The sequence below is a fragment of the Carassius auratus genome, chromosome 50 (assembly GCF_003368295.1).
Source record: "Carassius auratus strain Wakin chromosome 50, ASM336829v1, whole genome shotgun sequence".
In the NCBI taxonomy this organism is placed as follows: domain Eukaryota; kingdom Metazoa; phylum Chordata; class Actinopteri; order Cypriniformes; family Cyprinidae; genus Carassius; species Carassius auratus.
Window position 1 is genome coordinate 8,553,343 of NC_039292.1, and position 21,757 is coordinate 8,575,099.

The window sequence follows — 21,757 nt, forward strand, 5'->3', positions numbered from 1 at the left end:
CGGACTGTTCTGTTAAGTATGTCTGCATGTCTCAGCTATTCCTCTGAGAGACCAACACGAAGACAGCACAACAAAAAATATTCTTATCTAAATCTAGCTTCCTTGTAACTGCAGTGCTCTTTCTATCTTGCTGCTAGGGCATAAATAGAAAGAATACTTTTGACCTAACTCGTTTATCGCATTGATTTCAATAAGATAATCTTTTAACATATTGAAATAAAAATAGAAAGAGAAAAATGTTGTTATTAACAACATGAAGTGCATGAATGCATGAAACATTACATGACACAAAGGTTTCCCAAAGTGAGGTTTGTGAAGGCAAAATTCAAAAGATGAAAAATAAGAATTAGGGAGGATCACTACATTATGGATAATTTATTGCTATTGTAGAAATCCAAGCAAAATCAGCCACTTGAATTAAAAGTGTTTTTTTTTTTTTTTGGCTCTTTGTTTCTCTATTGTTTCTTTGGTGGTTGACCTGAGCTCAAAAAGAGGATTTAACCCGTCCGCAACACCTCCCTGGTCCGTGCAGTGATTCATGCCTTTTTTTTCCCGGATAATTCCAGCACGTCACTGAGTCCTTCCCACAAAGTTGGGAAACAGCAGAGCGTCCGTGGAAGTGAGCAGACACACGAGAGCCGCGTCTGGAAGGTAAGAGCAGCCTGTTTTGTTTTATATATGTGCCTTACTTGGTGTCACTTGACGTGGTCGAGCCGAAAGAGGTGTCCGAATGAGTGATAAACGCAAGAAACTTGTTCATTGAATCAAAATAACTTCCGCTTCCTGCGTGATACGCTCGCGCCGCATAAAATCACTGGAGAGGAACCTGCAAACATGTTTGTACCGTTATACACACAAAGCATAGCGTTGCTTGCATGACGTTTAATTTTGCGATGTCCACGATAGAAGCCGACAACCGGTTTCCTTATTTGGAAGTTCATTCATGGAGTCATTTAAACTGACAAACTTCTTGAAGCATCTTGTCCTCTGCCTTTCCACTACAGTAACACGGGGTGCCAAGTGCCAGGGTGGCATCGACTGTTGAACAATTAGAGTCGAACATTGTTTTTTTCCCAACTGAAGTATTTCTAAAGCTGTAAACGTTTGGTGTAACCCCCGCTGTTTTGACACATGGCTCTTTGGGGGAAGTAAATACTTAAGTATTTTGAGACTTTGTTTAGTCTCTGCCTCTTGTTTTGTCTGTGTCGCAGAACTTTGTCTGCGCCTGCCTAGCATTTTTGGGCTTCATATGCAGATATTTCGGCGCATTTAGAGCGTTCGATGTTCGAATCTCTTCTGGAGGCTCACCTTTTAATCGACTAAGTTCCTAAAAACGCGTTAATACACAACTCACCGACTCAACGGACCAAGAACTGTCTTTTTCGAATATTTTCGACTCCTTCAGGTTGAATCAGGTTAACATCTCTTTACTCTAATCGTAATTTACAATGTAATAAACAGCAGCTTGTAGATGTGGGTGTATTGGAACGATTTAAAACATGTATAGCTGCCACAATATACTATACTAATGTTAAAGAATCGTTGGATTGTTTTTTGATTCAGTTTTAGTCCGCACCTATTATGTTCAAAAAAGATTGTGTGAGACAGCACAGTGTTTCAGTGAATGTTTGCTGCTAGCAAATACAAGATACTGAACGAACATGTTGTATGTTACATGTTAAAATATCAAGTTCAGATGTTAATAAATAAATTGAAACTAACTGAAGATGCAAATGTGGTTATATTTGGTAATATTTTCCATCCACCAGCACAGTTATTAGTCACTGCTGACAGCTAGACAATATTTATGGGGAGTCTAGACAAGTATTTATTTATAGCAGTCTCTCTTGACATTGTTCGCCTGAAACTATTTAATAAAGAAAATGACACATTTGAAAGCCCATTTCTCTGTGGGAGAGTGTGTGCCACTGTCTCTTCTGTAACAGACTGACAAACCTAATTTAATAAGTAAGATTTTTTTTTTCATTAAGTTTAGCTCAGCATAAAGATGCTTTAGGGCTTGAGATCCAGCACTAACAGGGCTCATCTGCTACTTCCTTGAGAAATGTTCCTCACCCGAAATTCCCTTGCCAGACCAGCTGTTCTTAGCTCGCCTAATACTACACAACAGCAGATCAGATCACGTAACCTGCAGAGCCTCTTAAGCCAGTCAAGGCGTTATGTTTTCTTAATTATACATACTGCTCTTTCAGCCCTATTTCAGCACATATACCACCATGAAAGTTATAGAACACGTTAAACTGGTGATGCTCCAATTTATTTGAGTCATTTTTACTTTTTATTCCTTTGCATAATAATAACAATAATTTATTTATTTAGTTATTTTACATTATATGTGCAGAGACATTATATGTATTAATTTATAATAATAATAATAATTTATTATTATTATTATGAGTAGTGGTTTTGAATCTAAAAGACTAAGAATTATTTAAATTTGTCTTAGTTTTTGTCTAAAACTCATGGTCAAATAAACTAACAGTATTATTATTATTATTATTATTATTATTATTATTATTATTATTATTATTAATAATAATAATAATAATAATAATAATCATTTTATTATTTGGATTTGTTTTGTTATTTAACACACACACACACACACACATATATATTTTTTTTTTTTGTTGTTGTCTGGAACCTATTGCAAATACACTGTAATATACTGCATGATATATGTGCATATAAATAATACTCCTAATAATTAATATTATGCAAAGTTGTTGCATAATAACTCGTCAATTATGTAGCTGTTTTTTTTTATTATATTTTTTATATATTTTTTTTGCCTGAATCTCATGGCCAAATGGACTACTTCAGAAACAAAATAATTTGTTGGTTTTTTAGCATATTTAGCTGTCCTCAGTATATTCAGTCAGTATTAAGGTCAGCCTGTTCCAGTTACCCTATTTTATCTCAACAGATGAGAAGCAGTTGCATTCTGGAATTTAGCTAATAAAGCTGCTGTAACTCGTCTTGAAACTCAACTAGTTTAAAAAAAATATATTTTAGTGGAGCTCAAATTGTTGTTAAAAGAAACAAATGCATTCCAGAAAGCCTCCACTTGCCTCAAGGTCAAAGTTTACACCACTAACCTGTAATACACAGAGCTATTGCCAGCTGGCTAACGGTGAATGATGACTCCACGTCTAGACCAAAGGGCCAAGTTTGCAGGGTTCGGTTGGCAAACTTTCATACTCTTGGCTCAGTTTATTCCTTTCAAGTTGTTCATTCCTTTAATGTTTGCTGGACTGGATTTCAGTAAATAATCGGAGCTGCCAGTGAAGGCCAGGCTGAGCTGATGATGTCTGCTCAAGTTAGAAAATGAAATGTGTGACCCTGGACCACAAAACCAGCCTTAAGTGTCAATTTTTCGAAATTTAGATTTATAGATCATCTGAAATCTGAATAAATAAGCTTTCCATTTATGTTATGGTTTGTTAGGATAGGGCAATATTTGGCCGAGATTATTTGAAACTATTAAAAAATCTGGAATCCGATGCAAAAATATTCAAAATACTGAGAAAATCACCTTTGAAGTGGTCCAAATTAATTCTTAGCCATGCATATTACTAAACAAAAATTAAGTTTTGATATACTTACGGTAGGAAATTTACAAAATATCTCCATGGAACATTATCTTTACTTAATATCCTAATGATTTCTGGCATAAAAGAAAAATCAATCATTTTGACCAATATAGTGTTTTTTTTTTTTTTTTTTTGGCTATTGCTAAAAAATATACCCCAGAGACTTAAGACTGGTTTTGTGGTCCAGGGTCACATATATACTCTGATTGATGTGGTGTTTTCTTAGGACTTCAAGACAATAGTGGTGAATGTAGATTTTGTGATGAAACACTTTGTATTGCATGCCTGAGGAGTTGCGGTTCAAATGGTTTTATTTGCCATTTGTCCTAAGATTGCAGACAAACCTCATATGACCCATCTTGCGTAAAAAAAAAAAAAGAAACAAGAATGATTTGAAGGACATTCATTCAGACTAATTAATATTTTGCTTTTTTCCATCATATAACCCTACCACTTGTAGAATAACACGATGGCAAGATGACAAAAGTGATGAAAGCTGCTGAAAACTGAAACACTGCGTTTCAACATTGCTCTACCAACTGTTTGTTTACTGCCTCTGTGTTCGTGGACTCAAATAACTTTTATTACAAAGAACTGGGGAGTTGCAGCCTTGTAGAAAGGATATTTTTGGCATCCTTTGAAAAGATGCTGTTTGGTATAGTCAGAACAAATTACAAGAAACTAAGGCTATTTTTTTTTTGTATGTGCTTGAACAAATCGCATTAGAGATGAAAGTATTTTTTTTTACATTGTTTTTCATTATTACAATTTAAAATAGGTCTAACTATTTTCTGTTATAAAATATTTTAAAATGTCATTTAATTTGGTTTGCTGGGTTTTGTCTGCTGCTCATCAGCAATGTGACTACTAGATGTTTTGCAATCTTAAACGTCTAGCTTGTGCTTAATTCAATTTAGAACCTTTTCTCAGTGTTTTCATGGAGGCCTCATTATGGGTCACAAAAAAGCATCCACAAATGTAATGTCTTCAGTGGAGGCCCCAAGGCTAAGCTATTTTCTAATAGGAAATACTTTTATGCAGAGTATCAGGTCAAAATCACAATGGTGGGCCCTGAGGACAGGATAAATGAGACTCGTTTCGAGTCATTTTCCCATGGTGAGAAGGCCAGATGTTGGTAGAGAAAAGCCACATTGACCGAAGGGTGGGAGAAAAGCCTCTTACATAAACACTGATGCGTCGGTTGAATAAACAGATTCTGTATATGCCAGGAAACCCCTTGTTACGAAGGGGATGAAATGGAAGTTTGTGATTTACTGACAGTGAGAAATATGGGTTGGGGGAGAAAATCTCTTTTATGTAGTGAAACGGCTAGAAGAGGACCTTTGATATCTGAGACGCACAGAACTCTTTGAAAGGATAAACTGTGATTTTAAGTCAATATGGCCGTGCGCTTTGATGATCATTACAGCTTGGCTATTGTAGGTGGTGTGTCTCCACATTTTGTTGATTCGGTGAGTGTCTGAACACCTTATCTGTGTCTTATTGACTGTACCCATATATACCAAAATTATATTCCATAGCCTTTTCATCTGAACTTTCTATTTGAAAATTGATTTGCACTGTGAGTTCACCTGTTTCCAAAACCCATGAATTAACATCTACATAGAATAGACCAGGTTAGTTTTAAGAAGTGCAGGCAGTAAAAAGTCGATCCCTGGTTATGGATGGACACATAAAAATAGAAAGAGCTTCTGAATGATTGTAATTTCCAAATTGTGTCTCCTGTGTGATGGAAGTTTCCACCCGGGAATGGCTGCAAGGCTGCGCCTGCTACTGTGGCACCATTTGTTCCATTCCCTACTGAAACAACTTCTAATTTTGGGATTTTCTGATTATATGAATTACTTTTGAAATAGAATGAGCAATGAACTTTGATAGGCTGTTGTCTACAATATTTTGAAGGGGCCTTTGATGTGTCTTGATAGGTGTTTTATTTCTTGCTCAATGGTACCCATTTTATTGTGATTCAGATAGTTAATGTGTATCCTTACGTGACTCACATGGATCTTTAAATTATAGAGGTTCTGACTACTGACCGCAATTACATGACTCTCTGGAATATTTGGTTTTATTGGTTAATTGCAGCTTTCTGTAGTCAGACTGCCAAACAAGTGACTCTTAGTTCCTTAAGTGAATCAAAAAACATACATTACTGTACTCTGATTTCCAATAGAATGACTTTAATGAACTGGTTCTTTTTAGTGAATCAAAACAGATACAGTGCAAACAGTGTGGACTGTTCCAGAATGAATAAATCTAGTAATACGGTTATTTTTATCAAATCAAAAAACATACACTGCAGTATACTCATTTCCAAACGAATGTCTTTAGTGAGCCGGTTCTTTTTAGTGAACCAAAAAAAAACATGCAGTGCAAACCGTATAGTCTGATTCCAGAACTAACCCCAAGGGCTGCTTTTCTCTGTAACTGGAAGGTTATATTCTTCTCAGAAAATTTCATCATACCTTGTGCTAACATAATCACTATTTAATGAACCAAAGATAGATGTCAGTAAACTTAGTCATCACAATAAAGACCAACAGGGAGGAGCGATTGCACTCAGCCAAAGATGTACCACACACTATCTCAATCCCAGACTTGTTTAAAGGTTATTGTGTAAATAATCAATTACCCTTTATTGACTATACTGGTGACATTTTAGTTATGTTTTGTATTTCTACACTAGCGCAATAACTGTATCTGTTGTATGTACATTGAGTCATGCATCTAATCTTAAAGGAATAATTCACACAAAAATAAATATTGTGCCATAATTTCCAACCCTGTATGACTCTTGACTCCTCTTATCTGAAGAACGCATTGGTCTGTTTGTGTCCATACAATGAAAAGAAATGTGGTCCAGATTTTTTTCCCCGCTGTACAAAAACAGTTAAATTTGTCTAATATGTTCAAAGTGTATTAGTGTGCAGGTTAGGTTTCGGTGTTGGGGATGGGGATAGTTGAAGATTTTGGCCCCGGGGTTGGGAGGTAGAGGTGTGAGAAATGCCTGTCCTTATGCTCAGTTTAACCTGATCTGGGCCATTATTGCAGGGTTATTTTTAGCTAGGGAAATGAGATGAAACGGGGGTTGGTGGGTGGGCTGGGCAAGAGGAGGGAATGGAGAGAATACAGTCCTGAGGTGGAACTGATATGAATCCGTTCTTTGTTTCATATCAGTGTTGGGCTGCTCTGGGGGCCACGTGAGGTGTTGTTTGGGGCCGGAGGTGACAGGATGTTGGTGTCTAAGAGAAGGATCTCTGCTCCATACAAGGGATTTTCCATCACACGGGTTGGGGCTAATTAGTAAGAACATTATAAAGGGAGAATAAGGGTGAGAATTAAATTAAAAGTAGCGGAAAGAGTTAATGACATGGACGGTGTGTACTACTGAATGTGTTTGGTAAGATTTCCTTTTTTTGTATGACACTTTTTTTTCTTCCATCATGATATTGCCTTATATATCATTTCCTTATTATTATTATTATGTGTGTTATCTGGCTACTTTGAAACCTCAGGAGTGATGAAGTCATGCTTTAGCTACTTTGAGAAGAATTTCAATGTTTGGTATTTGCAAAGGCCATGAATGATGATAAAACCTGCAAACCTGCAATTTTCCTCTTCATTTATTTTTGTAATAATAAATCAATAAAAAATATGTAAAATAAAATGAATGTGTATGAATATATACATATTATATTTTATGTGCACACACACAGATATATGTAACATATGTATAAAAAAGTAAATGAATCATATAGCTGATTTGTTATCCATCCTTTCCAGAACTTTTCTGTAAATTCATATCACTCCATTGAGAAGATCAGAGCTTGCTATATTGTGTCTCTCAGGTCATTGGCAGCCCACATTCCTCTCTCTTGACCTGATAAGTGTCTTTCTGTATCCAGTGTCTATCAGATAACTGAGCGCTCCTCTCCCGGGAGCTGCATAAAGCCTGAGTGTGAACTGTCTTGGCAGATTGTGTGTCTGCACCTGAACCTGATACCATTGGGTGAGAAAGTGTAGGATCTTGCAGTTCAGTGTAGCCAACCTCAAATGCATTGTTTGCTGTTTGATGTTTTTTCTTAAAGGGGTCATATGCCATTTCTAAAAAATAACATTATTTTCTGTATTTGATGTAATGCAATGTGTTTATGCAGTTTAAGAAAAAAAAAGCAAATAATTTCCCACATATTGTGCATTATTGTTTCTCCTCCATGCCCCACCTTTCTTAAACTAAAAAATAAACTTTCTTTAAAATAAATTTTTACAAAGCTCATTCTGAAAAGTGAGGTGTATGCTGATTAGCCAGCTATCCACTGCATTGTGATTGGCTGAATACCTCAAGTGTGTGAGGGAAATGTTACGCCCCTTACCATACTGTGATGCCGTGTCCTGGTGCGACAAGACAAAACCAATAAAACCCATTACAAACGAGCCATTTGTTGCATGTTATGAATTATAATGACTAGTGTTGTCAAAAGACCCGGTACTTTGGTACCAAGTCGGTACAAAAAAAAAAGAAAATGTCACGGTACCAGTTTTCTTAATAGTACCGGGTGTACAGAGTACCTGGTCAATCCGTTGCTTGGCGCATACAGCGCTTTGATTTCCGTGAAGCCGAAAACGCAGACGGAATCTTAAAATCCAGTCATGAAAATAAACCTTACATTTTAATATGGACAGTCATGGAATTTGTCAAAGTTAGCACAAATTAATCAAATCAAGTATCCAGTATGGACCAGTATCCGTAAATGTTAAGCCGCAATTGAAATATGAATCCTGCATGTTCTGCGCGTCTTTTTGTCTAACACAAAGTCTGAGATTTTGAGTTGACAGCTAAATAGCTTGACTAAGTGGAATGATAAATTGTGGGATAATAGCTCCAGTATCGCCTTCATCACATCGCACTTTCAACCGTGTTGAACATCATCTGAGGTTTTTGGTTGGACGTCCACTGTTGCATGTGGTTCTAATGTCACTCTTGAGCTTAAAGCTAAGACATTCGGCTGTAGTTAAGGGTGTTTCTAAGACTCTTTAAGACTTAATAAAAGCTTAACTGAAAGGGCTTGATTCTTTAGTATATCAAGTTACTAACATTGGTTCAATGTTCACAAAGCCTGTTTTGTATGGTAATAATGCCCTTCAGAGCCATTAAAGATTATCTGCAGAGGCAGAGGGGGGTTGTGGTATTGAATAGGTCTGGGATTGTGATGTGCGAGACGAGCAATGGTGGTGTCAAAGGATCCATGACCTGGTATGCAATGCTAAAACCTTTTCAGATCAGGTGGTTAGAGCATGTTTACGGAAAAAACCTCAGTGATCAGTTGACGTAAGGGAAAGGTTTGAACTTTGAAGATGTAAAAGCGGGGCCATTGTGCTGGCTGAATGACCCAGTGCCTTTGCTTAGCGTGATTCATGTCACAGTAAAGGCACGGCAGGTTTAAAGCAAACGCATGTGGCTTTCATTTGACACATAATTTAAGGCATGTCAAACATGCTGCTAAATTCTATATGGTAGCTCGGCTTATAACTTCCTGCTTCCCCTGTGTCTCTGAACCACCATACCGCTGGCATGACAACAATTTTAATGCCTCGTGAGTGACACCTCTTCTTGAATTGTCAGTTTTCATTATTTCAGATTCTCCCCTTGGTAACAAGGGTCTGAAATTAACTTGAGTAACACAATCCTTCATGCTGACCTTAGTTTGCATTGCTTAAAAATAATGCTCCGTGGCGTAGCCTAATGTTGATTACCAAAGAAGCATCTAGACTCGTCCCTAATAAAAAAAAGAAGATATATCCCTAAATCATCCTTATTGAGCTGAGAAAACTCTAAGTAAATGTATATCTAGTTATGCATTAACAACCTAATGACTTTGGAATTTGCTTCAAATAAACAGTCATTTGTGGATAGTCATGTCTGTTTCTGGTATCCAAGGTATTCATGTAAATGCAACCTGTTTTAATGACTTTATATGGTCATTGAAGTTGAATGATTGGATTTAACTTTACTCATGCAAGGCCAGTCACAATGTTACGCTAGACAACTTGTAAAGCATTTTAACAGTAATGAGTGACTAGTGCCGTTGATTTGTTCAGACTCAATCAGGAATGAAACAAATTATATCTTCAACTGATTTGTTCAAAAACACTAAATTAGGATCAAAACAAAGCAACTGTGCACTGCTTAGAGTCAAAATAAGCAAAATAGCACAATATTTTGGCTAAAATGTAGGTTACGCAATATTAACATCCTGTTTGCTGATTTGTCTTACAAGCCGATTGACTTTTCATTGTTAGTATCACTCTGCTTGACTATGTTTGCATGTCCCAGACAGATTATCAGTCTGTGTATTATTTGTGAAGGATTTTTGTCTCTTTCTGCAGGTTACAGTTTACCAGTAGGTGGCGACAAGTGTCTTATTTTTAGTAAGTCATTGAATACTACTATCAACCTTTTCATTCAAAAACACTTAATCCTTCAGGAACAAAACATGTGACATCTTTGAGTGAGTTATTAAATCCGCAAACTGATTAATTAAAAAACACTCTACATTGCTACCTGTATTTTCCAGTCTTGGAGACAAAAATGCTAAATTATAACTAAAATATAATTTACTTAATATCAAACTTTTATGTATATTGAATAGATGTAAAAATTAACAACAACTAAAAAAAGAGAATCACACAGTTAATTGTGCCACAAATGCTGTCGATAACTAACTAAAAACAAACCATATGAGAAGTATAGGAGATGGTGAGATACTTCAACACATCTGCATGAAAGTCTATTAACTACGACTCAGGAAAAACATGCATTAATGTGCTTCTCTTTTGTAATAGTTGTGGAATTCTAATCATTCTAGTCATCAATAAGAATATGACCTTGAAGGCTAGGTCTGGATAGGAGTGGGGGAAGTTGTCATGAGACGGGTGAAAAGCGTGGTGGGGGGTGGGTTTTCTAGGCATTGGGACAGCAGGGTGGAGGTCCTACAGAGATGGACTGGGATAGACCCCTGAAGGGCTTCTTTCAGGACTGAAGTAATTGGTGTGAAATGGTTGGGTCTGTGGAGCCCCATTTTGGCATTTGCTTTGTGCTAAAGTATTGTGCTTGTTTTTCATTGACCGTGCAATAATGGACCATATGATAAGATCATTATTAGATATTTCACAATCTTCAGTCTTTAATGCAAAAATGCACACTTTTTGGTGGTGTAAAATGGTTTAGACTCCTCTATATTTAGATTAAACATATTTTCCTTATTTATTCAAATACTTCAAATAAGTCCACTATGCATAATACACTGAAATACAGAATACTAATTAAGTCTTTGTTATATTTTTGGATTAGTTTAGGTCTCTTGACTGTAGTCTTATTTAAAACCATTTTTAATGAAGCCCCATATACAAAATGAACTTGTAGATTTTAATCACTTCTCCTAAGTTTCTTATAGATTTTTCAAAGGGAGATGATATGCTTTCTATCTGCCAACGTTGAGCAGATGGCCCACATAGATGGAGCAAATATGAATTTAGCACCTGGTTGTTTTTCATCCTCCTGAAAGGTGACGGCTGCTCTGAGTGTTCTCACACATGTCTCATAATCAGATGGCAGGGTGGCAGTCAGTGCCAGAGAACCAGAGACGCAGAACTCGCCGTTACTCGTAGATTAATATCTGAGCTTAGGAAGAGCTTGATATAATCGAGAGAGAGAGAGTTTCAGCACTTTAAACATTATCGCGAGCAGCTCTGAAGCAAATCAAGTTACCTGAAGTGCTTAGATTGAAGTAAGTGATCGAATTTGATCTGTTCTTGTTGAAATCTGTTTTTTAGTCATATTTTGTAGTGTGCTTTGCCTATTATTCGAGTTCTAGTAAAAATTATTTGCATTTGAAAAGCAAATAGCGTTTCTCTGAAATGACAGGATGTGAAAAGCTTCAGTGTGTCTTGTTTTGTTAGTTTCATGTCATTTTGAGAAAAGACGTCCTTTAGCTGATTGACATGTCATGCCCAGGAGAGTTGTGGGAGGAAATGATATTCGGAGAGGGAGTGTGTTGGTGTTGTGTTTCATATGAGATGCTTTGTTTGCACATTTATGGAGAAGAACTCCGGGTTGTGGATGAAGTCATTGGTGGAGGCTAGCAGCAGATCTGATGATAGACATGAAAAATAAACAGTTGCAACTAATGGTTATTTTGATAATCAGCTAATCTACTTTTTGGATTTTGGTTATTAATCAAGCAATGAATCATCAACTTTTAATGCACTGTTCAGTTTTTATCTTTTTAAAGAGGCTGTGCATGTCCTAATAACAATAAAGACAAGTTGATGAATCAATTAAAAAAAAAACATATTCTTTTAATATATTTAACCGCCAACCTCCTTAACATTAATTTTTTTTAATTATCATCCAGACTCAAAAATCGACAAAAACGTCTTTTGTAACAATTTAGTTACTTTTGGTTTCTTAAAAATTAATAATAATAAATATTTAACACGTCTAAAACTTTGAAACTTCAATTTAGACTCCTAGACTTTAAATTAAAAAACCATCATTGTTTAAAACTATGTACTCACTTGAATGTTCCAGAATAAGCATGAATGACCTACAGAGCTACAGAGTAATGCTCTCAATGCACGGTTCTTCACTAGAAGCGGTAAAACTCAGATTCGTTAACATTGCTTTTCTTGAACAAAGGCTGCTAATTAGAGGTGGCAACTGCAGTGAGGAGGCCCAGTCAAATCAGCTCTGAGTGAACAAGCTAATGATAGAGATTGAGGGGAATGTGGGACGTCAGACAGGGTGACCTTAATGTGGCCAGTGGGTCAGGAACAGAGAGAACAACATCTGCAGGAATGTGTTTCATAGTGTCCATCACAAAAACGGATCATGCATACCTTTTGTCTTTTCCTTTCAGATCAAGAATGCTGAAGACGCAATGGATCCCCTAGTTCACTTGAGCCCACTGAGAGTCCGAATCTCTGCTCTCCCACACCCCACGCGCCCACCTCGTCCCTGGGCACCCGACCCTGCGCCTTTCACCATCTCCTGGAAGAGGGAATAGTTTTCATACCAACACACGGGAGAAAGGTGAAACCTTCCTGTGTAAATATGACTGGATGGAGGTCTCAGTGGCATCTGGTCCTGCTCAACTCGCTGACATGTGGCCTGGAGATCTGCGTGGCAGCTGGGATCACCTACGTGCCTCCTCTGTTGCTGGAGGCTGGCGTGGAGGAACAGTACATGACAATGGTTTTAGGTAAGGTTTCAGCCTAACCTTAAATGTGGAACCAGGGTTTGTGATTGGTTAATTAAGGGCTGTGCTGTAAACAGCAAGTCAAGGTTGTTTCCCACTAAGGAGTTGATCCTATAATAGGGGCCATTCTCATAATTACTGGCTAAATCACTCGCTGCCTCATCCAGGTGGTAATCAGGTGCTAATTGGAAAGCACTGGACTGCAGGAAGAGGCCCGGAGGCTCGTGGGTCAGCAGCTGTGTGGAAGCTTGTATAGTTTTACTGCATCTTGTTAAAATTCTGTGGGACCTTCCTCAGGAATTTCATCAGAAAATAGAGTCATCATGGGGTACCTTAGAGCTGAAAGCCTCTTTCTCATACTGTGGGCTTGTGCAGTGAACCTATTTAAATGTGCACTTTTTCATTTCTCACCCCCATGATCTGGTAATTGTGTTAGGAGTTTTAAGAAGCATTTTCAAAAAAGTCATTATTATTCCTTTGAAAAACTGGTAGACCAAATATTAATGAAAACTTAGTATTAGTAATACTAGACAAAAAATGACATAACATGTCATGAGAAAATAAATAAATCAATAATTGTGTGTGTGTGTGTGTGTGTGTGTGTGTGTGTGTATATATATATATATATATATATATATATATATATATATATATATATATATATATATATATATATATATATAATATATATTATACACACACACACACTATGGCTGTCAAGTAAATTACTCGCATCCAAAAATGTGTGTATTAATATATACATATAAATATACCCATAAAGTATATTATGCAAACACAAACATTAATTTTTCTGGATATGGTATTCTGGATGCGATTAATCGCGATAATATATATGTATGCATACATACACAGTTCAAAAGTTTGGGGTAATTTTGTACAATAAATGAATACTTTAATGAGCATTAAATTGATCAAAATTTATATTCCTCGCAGAACCCTGAGAAGAAGAATAAAATAGTTTCCAACAAAAATGTCCTATGTATTAAAATATAATAATTAATAATATAAGTATCAAAGCTGTTTTTAACAGTTTTAATAATAATATGTGACAATGACGCCTGGAGTTATGACGGCATAGCATTCAGGAAGAAATAATATATTAAAATAGGAAACTGATAATTGTAATAATATTTCATGCAGCCTTGTTGAGCATAAGAAACTATAAAAACATTTTGAATGGTAGTTCATGTAATATATGAATATTTTTTTATTTATTATATATTATATACACATTTATAACATGAATTTAAATATTAATATTCTAAATTTCCATGGTTTATATATGCCACTAGGCCACGGCCTGAAACAATTTAAAGTATGCAGTTTCAAAGAGAATACTTTGCTTTTGTCTACTAGAGAAAAAAAGTCCATGAGAACTTTGTTCATATAAAGCGACATGAGTGATTATTTTTATTTTTCATCCTAGAATAACAGCCTTATGACTCTAAATATTCTATGTCTTTGTTTGATTTTTTTTTTCAGCGTGTCATATGAACAGATGCATTATTTGGTGCCCACAAATGGTTTCCACATGGCTTTTGCTGTAAAAGAATCTCTCTCAAAGACTATTTGCCTTGCAACCTAAACAGAATAAAAGCAGTTCACAAATGTGCATGTGGTCACTCCGCACCAGACGGACAGAAGATGTGTGGTCTGTTAATATGTTCTACACACCACTCTCTTTGTCAACAGCTGCAGTGGAAAGCAAAGAAAGATCCTTTGTGTTCATTTCCATTCACAAGCTATATAAACTCATAATGTCGTTGCCATTAGAAGTGCTTTCAAATGGTTTGTGTGTGGTTCCAGAGGTTTTGTTGGATGCTCGTTTGGTGAGTTGTTTGTGACCTCTTCTCGAACTAACACTGCATTATAGCTACACATTTCTTCCTTGGAACTTAAGTCCATGACCTTTGTTTTGTTAAAGCCATGCTTTTCCATTGGAGCTACAGAAACCATTAGGATGACTATAATGAATTGCACTGTGTAGTAAATAAAGGAGTCATATGATTAATTGTCTGGAACTGCTGCAAACAGCACAAAGGCACCTTTAAAGGGAAGTGGGCATAATCCCACTCTCCCTCCACTTTGGGAAAAACAGCATGTGTTGACTTACAGGCAAAGTTGACCGACATTGTTAAATAAATGTCTTTATGGTAGGCAGTTCCAACTACTGTATTCCTCACATTACTCATAGTTTGTCAATACCTGCTCAGTGCTTTAAATACGGTTACCTTAAATTTTTCTAGGTGTGTTTTTACCATACACTGTAGGTTTAATGTGTGAGAATTTGCAAACATTATTAATTATGCACCATGATAGCAAAAAAAAAAAAAAAACAGCAATATTATTACTACAACTATTCAAAAGTTTAGGGTCTGTAAGATTTTATTTTTGTTGTTGTTTTAAGAAATGTATACATTTATTCAGCAATGACACACTGAATTAATCAAAAGTGACAGTAAAGATATTAATAATGTTACAACAGATTTCTATTTCAAATAAATGCTGTTCCTTTGAACTTTCACCATCTTTCACTAAAATATTAAAGGTGCTGTACGTAAGTTTTTGACTCTAGTAAAGCATAAAAACACCATAATATGTTTGCACATATTTAAGAAACATTTAAGTTACACTACTTGTTTATCTAAAAAACAATGCTAAAGTCAGTTACTCTCCTCTGAAAATGTATTTTCCAGGCCGGAATGTCAGTCTTTGTTTTGGTTTGTGAAACCCGCCCACTGCCAGCTTACCCAATTGTATTTTGGCACAACGGTTGCTAGTTGGCGAAAAACACCGCGCATTTCATATCCATTCATCATCAAGTGCTCTCATTCCTGTTGGTTTCGTCAATCTGGCAACCTGCATGTGCGTCAAGTCTGAGGCGGAGGGACCAGGCGAAAGAAAACCCCTCTCCAGTATTTTGAATTTGGACTGCAATACCTAGTTCAACCACTCTGTGTCAATCCTACACACAGCATCTTTAAGCAACTCTTTTTCAACATGGCTAATAAACTTTTTATTTTCTCAAACTTTCTTGAGCAGCAAATCAAGGATCATGTGACATTGAAGACTTTGTGTTTGGAAGAATGGATAACATAATTTGATTCAATTTTTAATTTATAGCAATAATGCTTTTGTTAAATGTCGTGCAGTTTTTCACAGGATACTTTAAACTAGTATATATTCTATAATATTCTTTTATCATTAAAATTGACTCCAGTGAACTTTTAATTGCATTTTGAGCATGTTCAGGTCATCATTCCACCACGCACTTGAATAAAAATAGCTGCTGAAGATCTAGAAATGGGAATCAATGCATGACCAGTGAGTCATCTGCTTTAATTAGAAAGCTGAGGGAATGAGGGAGCAGAGCCAGAGACTGGTCACCTTAAACTACAGGCAGCATTACAGCAGGCTGAAGACAAAGTCAAAATATAGAGGCCATGGCTTTCTCCATTGACAAAAAAAATATATAATTTTTTTTTATTATATATTTTTAATATTCATATACTTTTTCATTAGGTATTGGACCTGTCCTGGGACTTCTCTTCATCCCCCTGATTGGCTCAGCCAGCGATCACTGCAACAGCAGCTATGGCCGACGACGACCCTTCATATGGTTGCTGTCATTGGGAGTTCTCCTTGCCCTTTTTATCATACCAAATGCTGACGTGTTAGCTGCCAACCTGAGCTGGGGCAGCACCCGACGTAACCAGGCTCTCCAGGTGGGCCTGCTCATCCTAGGCGTGGGCCTATTGGACTTCTGCGGACAGGTGTGCTTTACGCCACTGGAGGCGTTACTCTCGGACCTCTACCGTGAACGGGATGACTGCGGACAGGCTTTCGCTATGTTCTCCTTCATGGTAAGCCTTGGAGGTTGCATAGGCTATTTGCTACCTGCCCTAGACTGGAGCGGTGGGCTACTTTCCCTCTACCTGGGTGGTCAGGCTGAGTGCTTGTTCTCCCTCCTCATCCTCATCTTCGTGGTCAGCGTGTTAGTGACCATGAAGGTGTCCGAGGAACCCTCATCCACCCTGGAACCGGTGCTGTCGGAGCCTGGACAGTGTTTTCCACGCTCATGCTGCTATCTGTTTCAGTGTAAGCTGCGGACTCTGAAGTCTGGCCCACTCATGTGCCTGCTCAGGACTTGCTGGTCCATGACACCGGCCATTTATCGCAGCTACTGCCATGTGCCACGTGTCATGCGACAGCTGTGTTTGGCACAGCTCTGCAGCTGGATGGGTGTCATGTCCTTCATGCTCTTCTACACAGATTTTGTCGGCGAGGGACTGTACGAAGGAGTTCCCAGTGCCGCTCCTGGTTCCATTCTCAGGCAACGCTATGATGAAGGTTAGTAAGTAAAATCAACCCTGTTTACTTTCTTAATGCACATTTGTGGTCTTTATTGTAAGGGATGCATCAGTGCATCATTAGACTCTGAAATCACACATATTTAATTTAATTAATTTGCAAACTTTGCAATTTGATAATTGTCATATTATAGGTTCAATTAATCATGCATCTCTAGTCTTGTATGAAATGCCTACTTTTCATGATCTAATTATTTTTTTCACATTTTTTTTAGTTTGAATATCATTCAGAAATACATAATATAGAAATAAATCAGTTGCGAACAGCAGTACACGCAAATGTATTTAAGTGATGAAAATTCATATGCTTCCAAATATCAGTGACTTTCTCTTTTGTGGAAAACAAAAAAGGATGTTTTGAAGATTTTTTCTCTTTATACATACAATTTAAAGTCAATGGGGAGTGGATGCAGCTAGGTGTTAAGTAAGAGAGCAGTAAGTTTCTTAGCAGAAACTGAATCCAGAACTGTTTTGTCATAATGCTGCATTTCAAGCAGGTCATGTAATGTTTGATTTCCCAAGAGATTTTCAATGGTTAATGATATTATTTATTTCAGAGACGTTCTCAGACTCATGCGTAATGCATTAATGTTAAGGGACATTTTATTGGTAAATATTTGTACATATATTCTCAGTTTTGCCTAGAGTATCTCAATGGATGGCAGAAAGGATATCAGTGTTTGTTTCATGGAGTTAAGCATAATAATGAGTATTACCTTCACCTCATTTCCTTGTCTGCCCAAAAGGCTTCTTTTTTTTTTAACTGTCCATAAACTTGTTTTCCTGCTGTTGGTGGTCTGTAATTTCCGTCCTCTGGCCAGATCGTCGGTCTCTACGACGTGAACTTGTATTCACCTCCACATGTGGCCTCTGTCAGCCGGGTGCTTGAGCTTCCAATGTTCATGAAAACAAATGCATGTCTTTAACTAGTCAACAACTAACTTACAAAATCTACATCATGTTAAGCTAGCATCTGGACCTCTCCCACTGAGCTTTGACACCAGCAGAAAACGTCTTCAGCAAAACATTTTGACAGACGTGGTCAAGATTAGTGTGCAAACAAACAAAGTCTCGTCAGTGCAGTCGACCGCAAACTGTGCGCCATGTAACAAAAAGTGTTTGCGATAGGTGCTCAATACAGTGAACATCTCCTGGTTCTGCAATTGTTTAAATTATGAATTCCTTCTCTGAGGAAAGATCCTGGCTTGTTTGAAGAACAACGCCAGTGCCTGCAAACACATGCCTTAGTAAACATCACTAATAGGAATTATTCAAAGGAAACATTCTCCATTATGCTCAAATGGGCAAAGCAAACAGTATGAAATTACTTCATCTGTCAAAGCCACAAGGGCTGGGGATTGTTGTGTACCTGGACATGCAGCTGTTGAAAAGAATGGTGACCCCACTGGTGTGCTTTGAATTTCTACTATTTTGTGATAGATTCCAGCTCACTGTAGATTATCAGTGTATGGAATCTGTAAGATTTTTGAAGGAAGTCTCTAATTTATTTGATCATAAATGTGATCTATTTTAAAGTAATTTATTTTTGTGATGCAAAGCTGAATTTTCAGCAGCCATTACTACAGTTTTCAGTGTCATGCTATAAACAACACTGAAATATTGTTAAGCGCCATTATACAAAAATATTTTTGCAATCTTGAAGTTCACCTGAATCAACACTTGAATCCGAATCAAGTGTTAATTCTAAACCAAACCAACCTGTTTCTCTAGTGAAATTCTCCAACATCCCCCCCCTGCAGGTATCCGTATGGGCAGCCTGGGCCTGTTCCTGCAGTGCGCTACCTCAACCTTCTTCTCGCTGGTCATGAGCAGGCTGGTGCATCTCTTTGGGTCCAGGGTGGTCTATTTGAGCAGCATGGTGTGTTTCACCATCTCCGCTCTGGTCATCTGCTTGTCCAAGAGTGTCCTGTTGGTCACGGCTATGTCGGCCCTCACTGGCTTTGCCTATGCGACGCTGCAGACACTGCCTTACACGCTTACCTGCCTCTACCACAAAGAGAAAGAGGTAGGCATTTCAGACTTGCATATATTTTCTGTCTTTTATAGACCTAATCAATTATAAAAACTAGATTTATTTGTTACATATGTCTCACTTGCTTCTCATCACTAACATCCTTCAGGTGTACATGCAAAGCAGCAAAACCAAAAAAGTGCACACAAATGGATTCACCATCACAAGGGATTCTGTTTGTCTGACACTAAACAACGGCCCTGGAGATCTCAACCACAAGAGTGAGATTTCCAATGGGCATGTTTCTTACAGTGGAGATGAACCAGAGTATTACCCACCTCTGCATCAGAACGGTGCCGCCCTAGGTCTGGAGTCAGAGGATTTTGGGAAACGTGGGGTGGGACTGGACTTTGCCATTCTGGACAGCACCTTCCTTCTCTCTCAGGTCTTCCCTACCCTCTTCATGGGCATGATCGTCCAGTTCACAGAGTCCGTCACCGTGTACATCGCCTCCTCTGCCATCTTTAGTGCCATTGGCATCTATTTTGCCACCCACATCATCTTTGACCAAAAGGACCTCAGAAGCTGAAAGCAGCAGTAATCATGTGAGTCATTTCACAGTTCACCTTTTACTAAGAATCATGCTAAATGTCACTGACTAATCTACAGAAAGTGATGGTAAAAAATGAGATGGGAGTACAAATTATATTTCCGTTCTTTTTGCTTTCTCTTCCAAAAGTATTGGGTTCTCCTGAGAAACTTTGCATTTGCTCACAAAACTTTTGTGATGGAAATATGCTAACGTTTTGGTTGCAAATGCAGCATTTTCTGAGAGAATGTAATGTTTTTGGGAGGAACGCAATACTTTTTTAGGAGAAAACAAATGTTTCGTGACAGAATGCAAAGTTTCTCGGGGGAACAATATTTTTGCAAGAGAACATGAATGTTTTGCTAGAGAATGAAAGGTTTCTCAAGAGAATGCAATACTTTTTCAATATAAGTTTTTTGGGTGAATGCAATACTTTTGTGGAGAGAATACTATTTTTCTTTTCTCAAATTATATTTTTATTTTTAGTAGTATTTTTTTACATTGTCTGTATGAATCCTACCTTAGACAAGTGTTTGCTTTTTCTAATGCAAGGCTTGCAAGTCTTTTGTAGTACATTTTGCTGACTGCATTATTTATCCTTTTTCTTCATAGGTCATGCTTGCTTTGAGGATTAATTGTGCTTATCTCTATGGGACCCATGGACACATCAAAATGGACTTGATGTAATTCCTGTTGTATTATAAAGACGCTTTGTAAAGAACTATTTTATTGTATGTGTAATTTTATATTGATAATATATACATATATTTATATCCCTATGGGAATTTAAAAGCAACCCGTTTTGGCGAGGTCTGTATTTATGTAATACTATAACCTTGTTTGACTTGTTTGTCAAACAAAAGTGTCTTAATTTTTGTATATATATATTACTTTAATATGACTAATAACACAATATTGTTATGTATAAAATCTCAATCTGGTGGTCAAATGACAATCTGGTGTAGTTTTCTACAGGTAACATTACACACAGACCTAGGCTATCTATTCAAAGTGTTGCGAACCATCATCAACAATATGACTTTTCTATTTTGTGGCCGAGTTATAGTAAGTTACTTTTAAAAACTGTAAAAAAAAAAAAAAAAAAATGTTTTAAGTAATGCATCTGTAAGTACACTCACCATTGCTCAGAGTGTGTGTGTAGAGCTTTATATGTATGAGTGATATGGGGTTTGACTTTGTTAAACATTTTCCAAATTCTCAGGATACATTTCTTGTCCAGTTGTAGAATCATCAGTCCAGTCACAACACAATGAACTAATAAAAGAGGTACTGATATTTAAATGCTGAGATTTTTTCTTTTTTTATTTGGATGAACTATTTAATGTGGGGAATTGTCAAATCTAATGAGGCCTGTCTATTGTTTACAGCTTAAATTAAGATATTTTATTCTGCAAGATTTACATTAAACTAATGCCATGGGCAATTTTGTTTTACTGGAAGGTTTCAGATGATGTCATTCTGTCTTGCGTTAAGCCTGTTTGTCCCCTCAATAGTGGCGTATATAAATAATTTTCATTATCCAATAATTTCCAAATGGATAATATACTTCACATTTAATTAAATATTTATTTTGTTAGAGAAAAAAAGATTGCACACTATTTTTTCCCTGAATGTTTAAATGGTGTTTGGCTAATCTTTTTGTGTCAGCAGAGGACAAAACGTTCTAACTAAAGAAATGACATCAAATTCATTTCTGTTCATAGATGCAATGTCATGTTATGAAGTGGATCCATTTGAAAAGACACAACTACTCAACATTCTCTTTTGTTCCATGAAATAGATTCTAGATTCTGAAGTGTTTCAACAATTAATGCTGTAGATAAATGGGTCAGGATTATGCATGGCAAAAAAAAAAAAACGAACTATATTTCGCTTTATCTGACGTCCATAGG

General features: G+C 36.9%; 1 protein-coding gene across 5 annotated transcripts; it reads left to right on the forward strand.

The window, feature by feature from the left end:
• Positions 1-429: 429 nt before the first annotated feature.
• On the forward strand, positions 430-21,143 carry LOC113066866 (solute carrier family 45 member 3-like). Of its 5 annotated transcripts, none has more exons than XM_026238949.1 (6): positions 430-651; positions 12,554-12,895; positions 16,436-17,263; positions 19,044-19,309; positions 19,425-19,860; positions 20,457-21,143. In XM_026238949.1, the coding sequence occupies exons 2-5, from the start codon at positions 12,748-12,750 to the stop codon at positions 19,842-19,844; spliced, it is 1,662 nt and encodes a 553-aa protein (XP_026094734.1). In that variant the 5' UTR covers positions 430-651; positions 12,554-12,747; the 3' UTR covers positions 19,845-19,860; positions 20,457-21,143. The 5 variants fall into 5 exon arrangements, with proteins under 5 accessions (XP_026094734.1, XP_026094737.1, XP_026094736.1 ...); XM_026238952.1 differs by lacking the exon at positions 430-651 and adding an exon at positions 1,128-1,415; XM_026238951.1 differs by lacking the exon at positions 430-651 and adding an exon at positions 6,939-7,035.
• Positions 21,144-21,757: the final 614 nt, after the last annotated feature.